We start from the raw sequence: 15375 nt of genomic DNA, 5'->3' as shown, positions 1-15375 counted from the left end.
AGGTGCCACGGCGAGGCTTCCACACCCCGCCTTTAGCCTGCAGGTTGAAAGCGAGGTGTCGTTAGGTGTACGGACCGCCTCCGGTTTTACCCTGGGAGTGGAAATACTGTGCGGCCAGGCCGGGACTGAGGGGTCTGGCAGCTGCTGTAGTACGGTCTGAGCTCTTGAGTCTCTTAACAAAGCAAAATGGGAAGAGGCAGGTACCCTCTAAATAAACCAAAAAGTCTTGCAGAGCAAGGGGGGAAACCATAGGCTTGCTAGTGCGGTTTTTCAGAGTTTCCAGTGCTATTAAATACCAGAATGTGGCTACAGGAATATATAAGATGGTATTTTTGTCATGAGCTACCATAGCAAACAAAAGAGAAGGCTGCCATTACTGATTCAAACTTGTTTGTCACGGGTAGCTAGAGATACGCTGAATACAATCTGTACTCTGAAATGGTACAGGAGGTAAGGAAGGATTTGGGCATGGCACTGTAGCTGGTGCCTCAGGAGGCAGATGACACACGTAGACTTTCTTAATAATGTTACAATACCTGGAAGGTAATCAGTCGTTTTCACACTATGAACGTACCGTGGCTGTTAGAGATACACTTCTGCATTCTGACTGTAGGGTTGGTTTGCTGCCTCCTGAGTCTCGTCTGCCCTATGAGGGACTGTATAGGACTGTTCAGGAACAATCTGCAAGTGGTTTGTGAACACACATACATTAATGCCAATGATACTATGAGCATCAGTACCCTTTCAATATGAGACTTCTCCAAGCTCTTAGTGTATTTGGGGCCTACTTTATGGGCTATGAATCATTTTGCAGTAAGTGTGGAACAGCTCTCAACTCCCACCTCTCCCCAAGACAGGTAGATGCAATTGTAGCTGGAACAGGCAGCATGAAATTGCATAGAAATATGTGGACTCCACAGCCTTGCTTGGTGTGTCAGCATTGCACAGGTACATGCAAACATGGGGCTTCTTGCAGGAGGAGCCCAGCTTACAAGTGAGTATCTTTCAGGCCTAACTTCCCTGCAAATAGTGAGCAGCAGGCTGGGTACTGTTGTTTTGGAAGGATTAAAAACAAAAAGGTGTCTCTTGATGAATACTCAGTCTCTTTTGCTGCATTCAAACTTGTATTGTAAACGGTTGTGTATATAACACGTGTGCTAGTTGCTGAGTGGGCATATTGGCAACACTGAAATAGGTGTGTACTGTTGGTTATCTGCAGGGTGGAAGCAGAATAGCTCAGCGTTATCTGTGACTTTATTGTTCTCCAGATTTTAATTGAATTTAATGAATAGGGATTATTTGCTTTGGAGTGTGATTGAGTGAGTTGTCTCCAGAGCTCCACAGGAGCAGTGGAGAGGTTTTGTGATAGACGTGGTGCCTCCTTTTTCAGAGAAAAGGCACAGTGTTTTGCTTCACATGCTTGGGAAGAGTTACACAGAGAGAGTATTGACTACCCCATGCTGAAGTACATGTAGTGTGCGTATGTGTTACGAGAACCAAAGATGTGAAAAGCAAGCCACAATTGCCACAAGACAGCATTGTGAAACCATGGTTATACCTTTTTTAGGGCTCCACATCCCTCTATTTGGCAGTCCTTGAGACAGTGGAGTTAATACTGGTAACTTGCCTTTCTAAAAAAGCATTTCTATCTCTACTTAGTTGTTAGCTGTTAGATTTAATTTTATTTTAATATACTTCCACAAACAAGAGGCTTAAGAAGGGCGTATTTAAAGGAAAACCAAGAAAGTGTCTCTGCTATAGATAAATTGAAAAGGAAGAAAGTATTTTCACCTGTTGCTGCCCTAAGCATTGCCATTAGTGCCTCTTACTGCACAGAAAATACAATACCAAAAATGCCCCATGAAGAAGGACGAGTGGAGGACAGGAGGATGCTGCTCCTGCCAGCCCTAGGTTTATAATTATGGGTATTAATTCCATTCTTACCGTTGTTAAAGCTACTGCTGCAATCCTCTTTTCTCTGACCCTAATGCTTCCACCTGCCTCGTATATAGGACCACATAGTGGAAGAGGACCACATCTGTGTTTTTTCTAGTTGTGTTTAGTAAGGTGGCTGGGCTGTCGCCAGAAAAATTGAGCTTTAAGGTAGTCAGGGCATGGAATCTAACTTAAGGCAGCAGGGTCTGCACTGGCAAAGTGGGAGTAATGAATCTTTTCACAACACTTAGGTCTCTGGATCTAAGAGCCACTGGCCCTTGTATTACCCCTTCGTTATGTTTATTATTACTTCTAGCTCAGTGTACCAAGAATGCTTAATTCCTTACTAGCCAGGAGCAGAAACGCTTCATCTCCGGCCGTGAACAAGGACAGGGAGGCCCGGCAGCTCACAGCCGCCCCTGGTGCCGGCAACTGGAAAAGCAGCCGCCGCTGGCTGGCTTTTACTGTTTTTCCTTCTCTTAACTGCAACCTACTGGTGCCCGATTCAGCAATGTCTTGTTCCTCGGGCATCACAGCTTATGAGACTGGAGGGAAGCGCAGGGACGTGATGAGCACTTTTAAAACTTACGGTAACGTAAGGAAATGTTTTCTTTGTGCTAAATTAAGAGCTGGGATGAAAGGGGCAGGCATAGCACAAGCAGTGCCATGGTTGATGTTTGTTTTGATGGGCTGGAGAAGAATGATGGTTGTAGGAGAAGGTGTCAGGGACATAAAATATTTACAAAGAAAGGAAAAGGAACCACCTCTATTTTTTCAAATCTCTTTAAAATCAAAATGACAGTAGTCTGTCCACCCATCAAATAAACCCTCTTCACCTCCTTTAAAACCGTTGTTCCTTGAGCAGAAGTCCAAAGATAAGCTGCCCATCAGCAGTGGCTGTCATGTTCACATGTGGGCTGTCAGGAGATGTAATGGTAGAGCAGGCTGGGATTCTGAGCACAGATTAGCCCATCTCCTGCCCTTTTCAGGGGCTGGCTAATGGGCAGAAGTTGCGTCTTCCCCCTTTGCCACGGCTGGGGAGGCCAGAGTCTGTGCTGGGAGTGCTGCCGCTCCTCAGCAAGGCTGGTGCTCCTCTGTCCTGACAGCCTTAGAGAAGGGCCCTTGTCTGCCCAGCAGTGGCAGGATGTGGTATTCATACATCATGTACCATGCTCTTGCATTGAAGAATTTATTAATTTATTTCCACAAGCAGACAGTAACTTGTGGCTTACCCACTTGAGAATTTCACTACCTGTTGCATATCCTTGAAAAGGGGAATTCCTCAACTCTTTTCTCTTGTTCCAGACACTGAAGCCAATATATAAGAGCCACAGGGAGGCATAGGTACTTCTGACTGTGGAGCTGAACTGATACAGAAATTGTGCAATAATGAAATTTTCAGCTTTGTCCATGTATGTTATATATGTGTCACCTGTTTGTCAGGACAGACAATCACAGATCTTGATAACCATGTTTAATCCTGTGTGTGGTGGAAATGTAGCATATAACAGGTTTGCTCTTTTACCATGAGAAAAAGTTTGTACGTTTGGAGTTTGGCTTGTGTTAGGGCTGACAGTGGTGACAATGCAAAAACATTTTGTTAGCAACATTGCTTTGTTAGTGTTAGTGGTCTACTGCCTGTTCTCAAAGGCAGCTGCCCCTTCTGATACCAAATTGATGTTCAGCAGCTAAGGGAGAGGACCACATACTCACATGGGTGAGATATCTCAAGTGCTTGCTGACCAGTGTGTTTTCTTGCTGGAGGTTTGAAATCCCTCTCAAAGAGCGAATTCAATGCAACAATTTTGCATGGCATTTCTTAAAGAATTGGGCAATGACTTTATAGATCTCAACAAGAAAAGTACATCCTTGAGAATATCAGTTCCTATTGCAAACTTTAGTGGCACAGCAGAAATTCCACATCTTCGTGTTCATTACAGGAGCTTGGAATTGCCATCAACTGTGCTACTGTTGCTGTCTCTGTTTCCTGGCTTGAGTATTTTCTGCTGTTCTGTGATCACTGGCACCAAAATAAGACATTAGTTTTTCTTGAAGGAGTGCTTGCCAACCTCTTTATAAGTAAGACTGCCTGCTGTGCCTTCCCTTCTTTCCCTGGCCTTCTTTCCTGAACCACTTCCACTACTTCCTGCACCTCAGCCCCATTCCCCCAGATTTCTGTCTGTTCACAACTGACAAACCCAAATCTTCCTGTATCTGCCTGTCAGGGTTGCATTTTGGACCCTTTTCTTTATATCCATCTGTTGCCTTCTCTGAGGCTGTACCAGCTCAGGCAGCAAGAGTGAGCTAATAGAATCATAGAATAGTTTGGGTTGGAAGAGACCTTTTAAAATCATCTAGTCCACCCCACCTGTAATGAGCAGGGACATTTCAACTAGTTGAGGTTGCTCAGAGCCCTTTCAACCTGACCTTGAATGTTTCCAGGATTGGGCATCCAGTGCCACTCTGGTCAACCTGTTCCACCATCTTTGTAAACAACTTCTTCTTTATATCTAGTCTGAATCTACCCTCTTCTAGTTTAAAATTATTACCTCTTGTTCTATTGCTACAGACCCTACTAAAAAGTTTGTTCCCATCTTTCTTATAAGCCCCCTTTAAGTATTGAAAAGTCACAGTAAGGTCTCCCCTGAGCCTTCTCTTCTCCAGGCTGAACAAGCCCAGCTCTCTCAGCCCATCTTCATAGGAGATGTGCTTTAGCACATCTCTGATCATTTTTGTGGTCCTACTCTGGACCTGCTCCAACAGGTCCATATCTTTCTTGTACTGATTCAGGCTGTTAGTGTTGGTGCACCTTCTTCTGCGATCCATTCGAGGGGCACCAGAGCTGCTAGGAAAAATGTCTTAAGGCATGCCTCTTGCACAGTACTACTTAACCTCTGAACATACTGAAACCTCTGCAGCAAGCGGGGGATGATAAAAGAGTTGAAAATCGGTCACGTGAGTGTGGCTGGCACAGCGTGCAGCATTTGCATTTATTTCGATTTCTTAGCCAAAGCAACCAGGAACTGTATCAGCAGCTTAGAGTAGTTCAGAAATGCCACAGTTCATCCTGATACAGGATTTGAGCCAGACCTCCACAGTGCAGCTGCTGTTCTTGAGATGGGAATTAAAAGTGGATACAGGGAAGAGAACTGCACTGCTATAAGCGGCTTCTGCCATAACTCCCTGTGGAACTTAACTAAAAACACATAGCTCCTGAGACAGTGTGTGCACAGGGCTCCCTCATCACTCCAGCCACTGTGGTGAGAGATTTCCAGTTGGGTTTGGTTCAGCTGAAACGTGCAGCTCCCTGATGAGTTTACTGTGACTTCGCCAATCTTTTAAAGAGCAAGATGGAGAGAGCATGAGGCAGTGTTCCCCAAGGACTGCAGTGGCTGTGTTTGCAAAGCCAATAGCTGCAGAGAATCCTGACCTTTGCATTAGTCGCTATTGAATGTATCCTTAATATTTATTTCAGGCTCACCACACAGAAAATGGCCAGCTTTGTTCAGCAGATCTGAACAGGCCAGCCTGTTCAGTTCAGCTGCATTAGCACAGCAGACACAGTAAAGCTCTCACAGATTTCTTTTAGAAGTCATTTAATATTACTGTGGAGGTAACGTGATGTTCTGTCACTATTTTAGGTTGGATGTGGTCTGAGTTCATTAACTGAAGTTTCCCAAATGTCATTTTTCTCTTTTGTAATCTTCAGTTATTACATTTTCTTAAACATTTTTTTAAAAGAAATAACTGTACAGACTTTTAGAACTAAGAAATTATTTTGCATATGGATATAGGTGCTTTTCGTGGAGAAGGGGCTTATAAGTAATTCTGTGGTAAGGAGTCTAAAATAGTTTTTCTGTTGAACCCTAAAAAGTTACAAGAATGCCACAGAAGATTCTTAATGGAATTGCAGCTGCTAGACTGTGTATTTTACATATCAAATTGTGAATGGTGTTGCAATTTCATCCCTAAATTCTGGAAGATTTCCAGCAGGAGCAACTCTGGATTACTTTGATGAACGCTTTAGCACACTGAAGGTCACCAAAGCCCAGGAACAGATGAACAGCAAATGCTTCTAGAAGAAGCTTTGAGGACATGAAAAGCTTTCCCTTGCTCAGGAAAACTGGTACTCACTGCGCTTTGACAACTATGCCTTTCTCCTTAACTCATGCTTTGTTAATGGGGGAAATTAAAGACTTGCTGTGCCAAAAAGTGGATCTCTTCTATAGCACCTTCAGTATAAATCAGAAGCTTGTGCGTAGAAATTTCCCTTTAATTTCCCTTCCTCAGCTTCCCTGTAGTTATTCCACATTTGAACTGATAAATGCAGAAAGCTCCCTTCTATTCTGACTTCTCTGTATCAGCTTACCAAGGAACAAAACTATTAAAAGAAGAAATAGAAGAAAGGGCAGCTCAGTAGTGTCCAAAGGAGATAGAGAAAAAACATCCTAAGTGCAGATAAGTTACGAAGTGGGTGCCACACCCCATCAGTGCCTTTCTGTTCAGAGCCCTGTGCTGGGAGAGCGCCTGTGCTCACTTCTTGAGGGAGGGGTGGGATGACCACATGAAGATCCCCTTCTGATGCCTAAATGTCAGTGCTTACACTGCCCACTGAGGTGTGACTTTTTATATCACAGCTCAAGAAAATGTGCTCATATGACATATTTTATTTTGGGCAGTATTCCTGCAAATGTGCAGCTCTTTCTTTAATCTTGTTAAATTCTTGGCTTGAGCAGTGCTGTGTGACAGGGGGGCTCAGGGGCTGACTAGTCGTTAGAGAAGTGTTTCCTTTTATTTATTTTTTTTCTTTTATTCTGTAACCCTTGTTCTTTAGTTCTAAACATATGGTTCAGGAGTACTTCCTGTTTTCCCTTCTGTTATTCTTTAAACTATGATATACTTGCCGTGTGCCCTTTTATTCATGTCTATTCAAAACATTGCTTACTTTTTAAATATCTTCTTTGTGGAAATGCTTCCAAACTCCTCCCAGTCACTGTCCCCAGTATGTGAACCTTATCTTGTTTTGCAATGACTGTTCCAAAGGGTGCTGGCTGACCCAGCTTTTGTTAACCTAAGCAAGGTAGAGCCATTGATTATTATGGTATTAAAAAGAATAATATGTAAAAATAGTAAATAATTATTTTTCATACTACTGTCCTTGCAAAAGTGGAATGAAAAAGGATTTTAAGCGAAGGTAATGCTAAAGTAGTGATTCAGTTGATCATGTCAAGGGCAGCTCTCTGTCTTGTGTCACTGGATTTAGAGAACTGCAAGGCAGGTGAACAGTTTAGGCTGTAACCTTGAGTGTGAAGTAGTTTGTATATATGAGCATTGGATGTTATGAGCCATGAGGCTGGTTATCTGCCTTTGAAATTCCTTACTCTCATATTGGCAGAATGAAATAGCTACTTGGTTATTTTCAGGTTTTGCTGCTACACTGCTTACACTTGTTCCCAGAACAGCTGTGCTGAGCGTGTGTTATTTTGGAGCATTTGGACATTGCCATGATGAAAAATCATTATTTGTACCATTTTTTTATTTATGATAGTAACTTAGAGTTGTCTACACCTTTTTGGGGAGTGGTTTAAGTATATCTATGTAATAATTAGTGATGCCCAGTCTTCTAAATATAGATGGGGAAGCAATTTTGGCACTCTGCTACATTAGTGACATAACCTGCTCTAGTGCTGCTATGAAAAATTTTGCTGTTCGGTCTTTTCTCTACATAGAGCCTGTTCTGTGCTCACCCGTAACATTAGTTCCTCTCCCTTAGCTTTATATTTCCTCATATTCACCCAGTCCCAGGCTGAGGAAGGGCACAGCTGTGATTGTCTCCATTATCCCTTACTAGGTGTGCTGGCATGCAGTTACCCAGTGGCCTTTTTCTGTCTTCCAAGATGAAGTGTTTCAAGGATTTGAGAAGGTGAAGAAGGGAGGAATAGTAGAGGGAGAGGAGCTAAAGAGTCAGGATTGCTGCTCATGGGAGTAAGGGTTAGTGGAGTTTTCTGTTGGCTTTTCCTATTTCCCTCTCCTCTTGTGTGAGACTGATGTGTGGGGCTGTTAAGGGATTGCTGCCCAAGCACAGCTCACACTGTCTGCCATGTTTGAGAGAACTGGCTGGCAAAGCAGGCAGCTCATTAGGAAGGACATGCCCACAGGCAGGACTGATATTCATGTGAGGCTAGAGGCTTTTCTGCATCACTTTAAGACTGGTTCCAGCCCCAGCCGAGAAATGCAAGTAGGCAAGATGGGTTTCTTTGTAGTTGATTGTGCATATTTTTTTAAGCACTCCATCCTTAATTGCCTGAAAAAATAGTACTAATATAAAGAAATCACTACACAGACCTTCTTTGGAATAAGCCCAGATGGAATGAATATTCTGTCTTTTGATTCAGATCCAACCTTCCAAAATTCAAGTATATTCACTAGTACAGAGCTATTTATTCTGCACTCGGGGATACAAGTGTAAATAAGGGCTTTGACATAAGTAATGAGAGCAGGCTGTTCTCTGGGTACTCCTGAACTGTTTCCATTTGTGCTCTGGAGATCTGTAAAAAAGGCTTTTCCCCTCTACCTTTTGCAAGAATTCTCATGGGTGTCTTCCTTCTTTTACCTTGTACCTCAATCCTTGTTGCAGGGAATGGGGGAAAAAACGCCTGGTACCATCCTGTCTCTGAGCCTGGGTAAATTACTGGAATGTTTTTCAATTTTCATCTATAATGCTGGCAAATTGACCACAGAAAATACATCATTTCACTTGCAGCATTCCAGTTGTTACAGGTTTTTAGATTCTGTATTAAAAGTAATTACAGAGGAACTTTTATGTGATTAATCCTCCTTGCCTAGATAGTTAAATATCATGGATTTGAAAACAAACATACAGATTTATTTTTTTTTCTCTTTTTCTTCCAAATTGAAAGAAAAGTTCCACAAGTCACAGCACTGGGGTTTCTGCAATAATGTTGCTATGCTGGTTGATGAAAATAAACCTGGAGTTGGAGGTAAACCACTACCTGGTCAAAAGCTGACACCTAAATACAGTGTGTTTCCTGAAGGGATGGGAAGTGATGCTCCTGCTTGGGTAGCATTTGACAAACAGGTATGTAGAAATCTCTATCTGTATGTTTCTTATGAATAGCTACAATATGACCAAGACGGTATAAAGGTGAAATTCAGTTAGATATTTCAGAATGTTATTTTGTGCATGCAAAGAAAGCTTCTAGATAGACAGAAAGAGTGGTAACATCTATTTTTCCATCATATTGGTATATTTGACAATTAATATAAACATATATTATGCTGTAAAGCAACACAGAAAAATATTTCTTCATTAGGGTACACCTCCTGAAGGATATAATAAAAATAAGGAAGTGGTTGACATGTTTCATTTTAGTGACGATCATGACATTGAAGGAATTATTTGGCAGCCTGCTAAGAATGTAAGGTAAGTCCCAGTCCAGGAGAAAATGGGCACTCGGGAACCATGGGCCTCCGTGGAGTGCTGTAGACTTGGAATTCCCTTATGCTATCATGTTTGTTCGATCAAAGTCATGCTGCCTTTGGTGTGATCTGTTCATGCATAAATAGGTTGATTATGTCCATTATAGACACAGGAATTTAAAATTAATATTTTTTTTTTGTATTTTGCAAGAGTGTGGTGACACCTTTAAAGATGGAGAGTTATGAAATAACTGTAATCTGTGATGATACAAATTTTGTAGCACACTGTCATTACTCTCTATGTTTAAATTTACATTAAATTCTAGTTAGTGATGTTTTATTTCTAAAGCAAAAAGCCTACAATCAGAGAAGGAAAATGATCCAGAAAAAGAAATCATTCAGCAGATTGCTGAAATGTTGCATGACTAAATGATTATGGTATTTAAATATTGGGAAGAATGGCTAACCTCATAATTTTTACTTCAGAAGAAAAGCCATGCAGGTAATTGCAGTACAATTACACATTCATTTCTTTGGCAGACCAGAACTACTACAAGAAAATGTAGGGCTTGAACAGATTCACATGACTTCATTAGCATTGCCTCTGAAACACCTACTATTGCTCACCTAGTTTTCAGCAATGTGCTGAAGTATGAATTGGTCTAATGTGCCAAAATGTTAAGGCTTTAGCCAGTCATGCATGAGCTTTACCTACACCCTTCTTTCAATGAGCGGTGTGCATTGGCTTCTTGGGGCTGTATGTAAATTAGCAGGACTTGGACCCAACTTTATGAAATAAAGGGGTTAGGTAGGAGGCAGTGGGGACCTCCAACTGAGCATCAGACATTGAACTTGGCTGGTGACATGAGCTAGCTGGCCTTTTGACATTCCTTCTCTAGTCAGTGTATTCCTCCACAGGGCAATACAGGACCGCAGTTTGCAGGTACAGAATTGACCTCTGGAGGACTCGTGTTTGTATTAATTGCAGACTGTTAAAGGGTACTACCCAGATAATTCGGCTTCCCCAGATACGAGCGTAGAATGCAGCTATGTCCTCCAGTGCTGCAGTTTATTACTGAATAGAATGGACTACATGAAAGATGGTCTGAGTAGTCCTTTTTAAATGTAGTCTGCTTTCTTACCATTTTAATATGTTTTCCAGCTTTCAGCAGTACCATAGTAATTGGAGGAAAGATAGGCATAAAACTTCATTATTAAGTAGTTTGTGAAACAGTTTTTGCAATTTCATATGCTTAATAGGAAACAAGTGTAAATGTAATGTCTTCTACAATTAAGTACACACACAAGGCCTCCTAGGCTTGAAATGAAGTTTATAATTTGATTATCACAGGTGCTAGGGAAACCTTGTGCCAACTTCACAAAATGCCACAGAGTTTATCCAATATTTGTTACTTTTGGTTTTCATAAGTAACATTTGTTTTTTTGAAGAATGGGATGGGAACTTTGTACACAGCAATGTACTATAGATGAGACATGAGCTAGGAAGTGTTAAATTTCAAGTATTTTTAAAAATTAAATTTACTTTAAAATGAAAAGCAAGCTATCTTCTTTCCTATTCCTTTCCCTCCTCACCCTTCCTGAATCATCTGTTTTGATCTGCAAAATTGCAGTTGGACAGTAGAGTTTGTGTTGGCTCTGTTGTATGTCGGATGTTTTATCCAATGTTTTTGTGCTTGATGCTTGAAATAGTGAAATCCACAGTTAAAAATTACATGTGGCCAGAACGACTTTTTATTTATTTTCAACTATTTCATGTGTAGGCTGTTCAGAAACTTGCATGTTATACTACTTGAACAACCATAACCGGTAGTGTCTAGATCCTTTTGTGAAGATTCAATGCCATCAGGTTGAACAGTTAACAGTTATGTCATTTGATTATAACTTAATTTTTCTGATGGTGGCGGGTCACAGTGCAGGAGAGTTAATGTGCAAAATGTGTCTGTCATACTGTTTGGTGTATGCTGAAAATCAATAGGATCTTAGCCTTTGAAATAGTTTGTGGAAACAGAGTTCTCTTCAGCCTGCCTGAGAAAAGGGAGAGTGGCCTATTGAGAAGCCTGACTAGGGCACAGGGTGGCTGTTTTATGTGCTCCTGAGGAAACCACTAGCTGTCTCTCCCCAGAGGTAGAAAAAGAGGTTGTGTTTGTCTGTTAGGGTGTTTTAAAATCTGTGTCGTTAGTATTCATGGAAGTACTTTGAGATTCTCAAAGGCATGTGTTAAAGGAATACAGACTCTTAACTGGTCTGTTCTGTCATGTAGGGATCTTGGCCAGCTTCCTAGAGTTCAAATACTTTTTTCAAACCAGGGTCTGCCAGATGCTCATTGAAACATAGGGAAAAGCTAAGTTCTTTTTGATGCTTCTGTTTGTCTAATGAATCAGGAATAACGGTAATTGAATTTATTAAATAGAGTCATCATGACAAATGAAGTATGAATTAGCACAGATTTGACCCAAATGCACTGGGGGGAGGGGGTAGGATGAAAACCTGTTTTAATTAATATCTTCCTGAACATACTTACCACAGCAAGCTTCCTATTAGATAATGCACTACTAAGCAGGTACTTCTTAGACATTCCCTTAAAATTGGTCTCGGTGATTAAAGAACATAAATAATACCAAGAAGTGCAAAACATGTAGTGGTTTGCTGAGTTTGAGCTGGGATCTCCAGACATAAAGGCCACTGTAGTAAAGCACTGAGCACCTCACCTCTGAAGGGTTTTTTTTTTTGCCTTGCATTATTGCTATTGCAAGAGATAATGAAGGCCAGTTGGTATACCCTCACTGAATTGCAGGACCAGGAAAGTTTCAAAATGCCAGTATTGCACAGCTCTAAATGACTCCTGAAAAAACATCATTTCTCTCTGATAGTCTTCAGTAGCTTTCATTAGACAGCTTGCAGGATCTGCTTGAAAAGAACTCTCCTTTCCAGTTACTTCACTGGTGAAGCCATTACTGTCATAATGCACTTTATTTTTCAGCAATTCATTGAATAGCAGTCTAAAATTTGCTTCAGGACCTAGGTAGCTCATTGTGTTATCGAAAGTGCTTTGTTGAGAAGATTTTCCAAGCAGCCTGCTGATAGCTTTATATTTGATTTATTTCTTTACTTTAGAGTTCCATCTCTGCTTAGATGTTGTGATAATAAAAATGTCAAGCAAAGAATTTTAAATTTATGGGATTTAATGTGGATTTCTGTTCTTACATTTTTAAGAAATAAATCTACCTCCTGAAATCCATACATTTAGTTACTTATAATCTATACAAGTTTATTTTATTGACATATTTTGCAAAAGCATTGGAGATTTTTCTGCTTTATACTTATTTATTGTTCTTAATAGGTATTGTCTTTTGATGCCTATTTTGACGAAGAAGTGCCTGACAAAAACCAAGAGCTATATAGAATCAGACACTGCAAAATATACTTCTACCTTGAAGATGATACAATTCAAGTGGTTGAACCCCAAGTGAAAAATAGTGGCATACCTCAAGGTATCTATTTTTAATAGCACTTGCTTATTTTTCCTTTATATCTTTCTTCAGTAGAGTTTTGGTCCATTCCGAAGGATACATAATGTGAATTCTTATAGTTAAAATGGGATGTAAGTGAACAGCTATAATTGTCCTTTCTTGTTATAGATTATAATGTGAACTTTTTTGTTGTCTTAGTTTCTGAAGATGTAGGTTTTGTAAGGTAGAATCCCCTCCGTATTCAAACATACATGTTTTTTCTCTAATAGTTTTTTGAAAGCATATGATGGTATGTCTTTTGTCAGTGTTGTGTCACTTCTGCAAAACCAATTTGTGTTCTAGATCTCCATTGCGGAGCGTGGCTCCTCCTGTCTTGGCACTGACAGTAAGTTCTCTAGCAACAGCTCTGTACTTGTTCATTATCTGCTGCAGTATCTCTGCTGTTATTGAACGAGTGTGCCTTTTGTGCCTTTGTCTGTTGGTTCTTTTATGATTAATGTGCCCTTGGCACAGTAACTTTTCCTTGACGCCTCTAAGTTAAGAAGTTACTGTGCCTCAATGCCACATCACTGTGCGTGGGCCAGCCTGAGGACTTTTGAAGGCAAGTTTACTGAGCTTATTTACTGGAGTATTGATGGACTTGGTTTACATTAAGAAAATGTGGCCTAGCGGTCAACATCCTGTTGCAGAAGGGGAACACAGCTGCTGCTTCTTGGTGTTTATGGGTCACTGCCAGAATTAAAAAGTTTTCAAGGGATGTAGTCCAGAAAAGCAGGATGTCTTGGAATGAGTATCTTGGGATGACTGCGCCGCCCAGTCCCCAAAGATATTTTGTACAATCTGGTGGATCTTAGTACAGGAATTTTAAAAAATAAGTTAACCATGTAACTACCATGTTCTTTTCCAAGATGAGCAGATGCTGTCAATTTCTCTGTCTACAGAGTAGGATAATATTTCAAGGTGTTACATGAATCATTACTGTTAGATCTGGGATAAAATTACCTGTGAATCTTTTCTTAAACCAGTACTTCAGGTCCTGCTCTCCCTGTGTTGAGTAGTTCTTGTCAGAAATCTTGTTGGCTCTTTGGCAGGAACTGATTTTGAATTCAGAGAAACGTCATCGTACTCCTACTTGGACAAGTGCTTTCTCAAGACCTGAAGAAAAGCATGTTGGATCTCTTCTGGGAATTTACAAGTTACTTACCCCTACCTGCACTCATATATGTGAGGCAGGAGACATCAGTGGGTTTGGGTTTTCTTCTCTTGTGTGTCACAGGAGTGCGAGTGTCTGTTTCTGGATTTTGTGCCTTAGAACAAATGACCATCAACAAAGAAGTACAGTTAGCCCGAGTGGCAGAGGCAATGTCCTTGAGAGAGAAGATGGAAGCCAGGTTCATCAGAGCAGGATAAAGCTGATGCCTTTGAGTGTTGCTATAGGAATGAGTCATTTTCACTGACTCTGTAGTAGGGGTTGTGCAGGCTGCCCCTTCAGGCCTGATGTGCCTGGGGTGACAGGAAGACTACAATTTCCCACTGTTTCCGTGGTTGCATTTTGTGTTAATGGTTATTGGAGTCACTTTTGGTACTGGATCTAAAATTAACGGAATAATATTAGAGAGAAACAAGAATTCTCTCAGTCTTCCATGCAAGGATGTTTTGAAGGCCTCTATGACTTTGATTGAGTACTTTACATGGGATACATATGTATGCGCAAGGTATTAAACTGATGGATTAAGAAGAAATGTTCCAGGATCTCAGAAGTGCACTTAATTTATTTGTTGCTGATACCTGGGCGGGTAAGAAAGCTCTGTATATTGGTTGTGTTTAGGAAGGAAGTGATTCTGTAGATTGAAAGGCCCAAAGACTGAAATGATGATGAGGCTTCACAGTTGATGTGAAGATCTACATAAATTTTCTTATTACCCTAGAGATTAATATGATGTAGAGGAAAAAATGTGGTGGAGATGCCTATCAGAGAATTCTTTACTCACATGCATTTGGGCATTGACTTAATACTCCACAACTGAAGAACAGCTACAAAGTTGTTATATTAAAGGCACTAAATATTGTTGTTGAATATATGCAAAAGCAGTGTTTCTTAAAAGGAAATACTAAACCATTAACTGCTAGTCTTACTCCACTTTCAATCAAAAATTGTCCCATTGCCTCTTTTATGATAATTGTACATACCTCTTATATTATTCGAATTCCTTGCCCTGACTGAGAATTTGTAAGCCTGAGAACAACAAAAGTATAACTATCTGCATTGTGAAACTGGTAAACTGAAGCATAAAGGAATGAAAAATCTTGCCCATGATCATGCAGAAAAGGTATAACAGGATGAGGAACTGAAGCTCAGTATCTTAACCACAATTCTGTCCTCAGCACATCTGCTGAAATACATTTCAGTTAATTAAAATGACAGGGGTTTGTGGAGGAGAGTTGCAGTGTAGGAGAGCTTGGGTTGTTGAAAGGCAAACTGCACTGAATAAAAGAGCACACGTGTAGG

At 40.7% G+C, this 15375-nt stretch overlaps 1 protein-coding gene across 1 annotated transcript in view; it reads left to right on the top strand.

Annotated features, from left to right (window-relative positions):
- Positions 1–8839: 8839 nt before the first annotated feature.
- Positions 8840–15375, top strand: part of LOC104402327 (EF-hand domain-containing family member C2-like) — a gene marked incomplete at its 3' end in the record, with an annotated part of 16592 nt that continues 10056 nt past the window's right edge. Inside the window, exons 1-2 of the mRNA XM_010010177.1 lie at positions 8840–9034; positions 12737–12887. Coding sequence (XP_010008479.1) covers positions 8903–9034; positions 12737–12887 — 283 coding nt within the window. The remainder of the gene's footprint in view (positions 9035–12736; positions 12888–15375) is intronic.

Source organism: Nestor notabilis, unplaced genomic scaffold (assembly GCF_000696875.1).
Source record: "Nestor notabilis isolate BGI_N333 unplaced genomic scaffold, ASM69687v1 scaffold3490, whole genome shotgun sequence".
NCBI lineage: Eukaryota > Metazoa > Chordata > Aves > Psittaciformes > Psittacidae > Nestor > Nestor notabilis.
The sequence above is the reverse complement of the archived record's forward strand: the minus strand, read 5'-3'. Positions and strand labels throughout refer to the sequence as shown.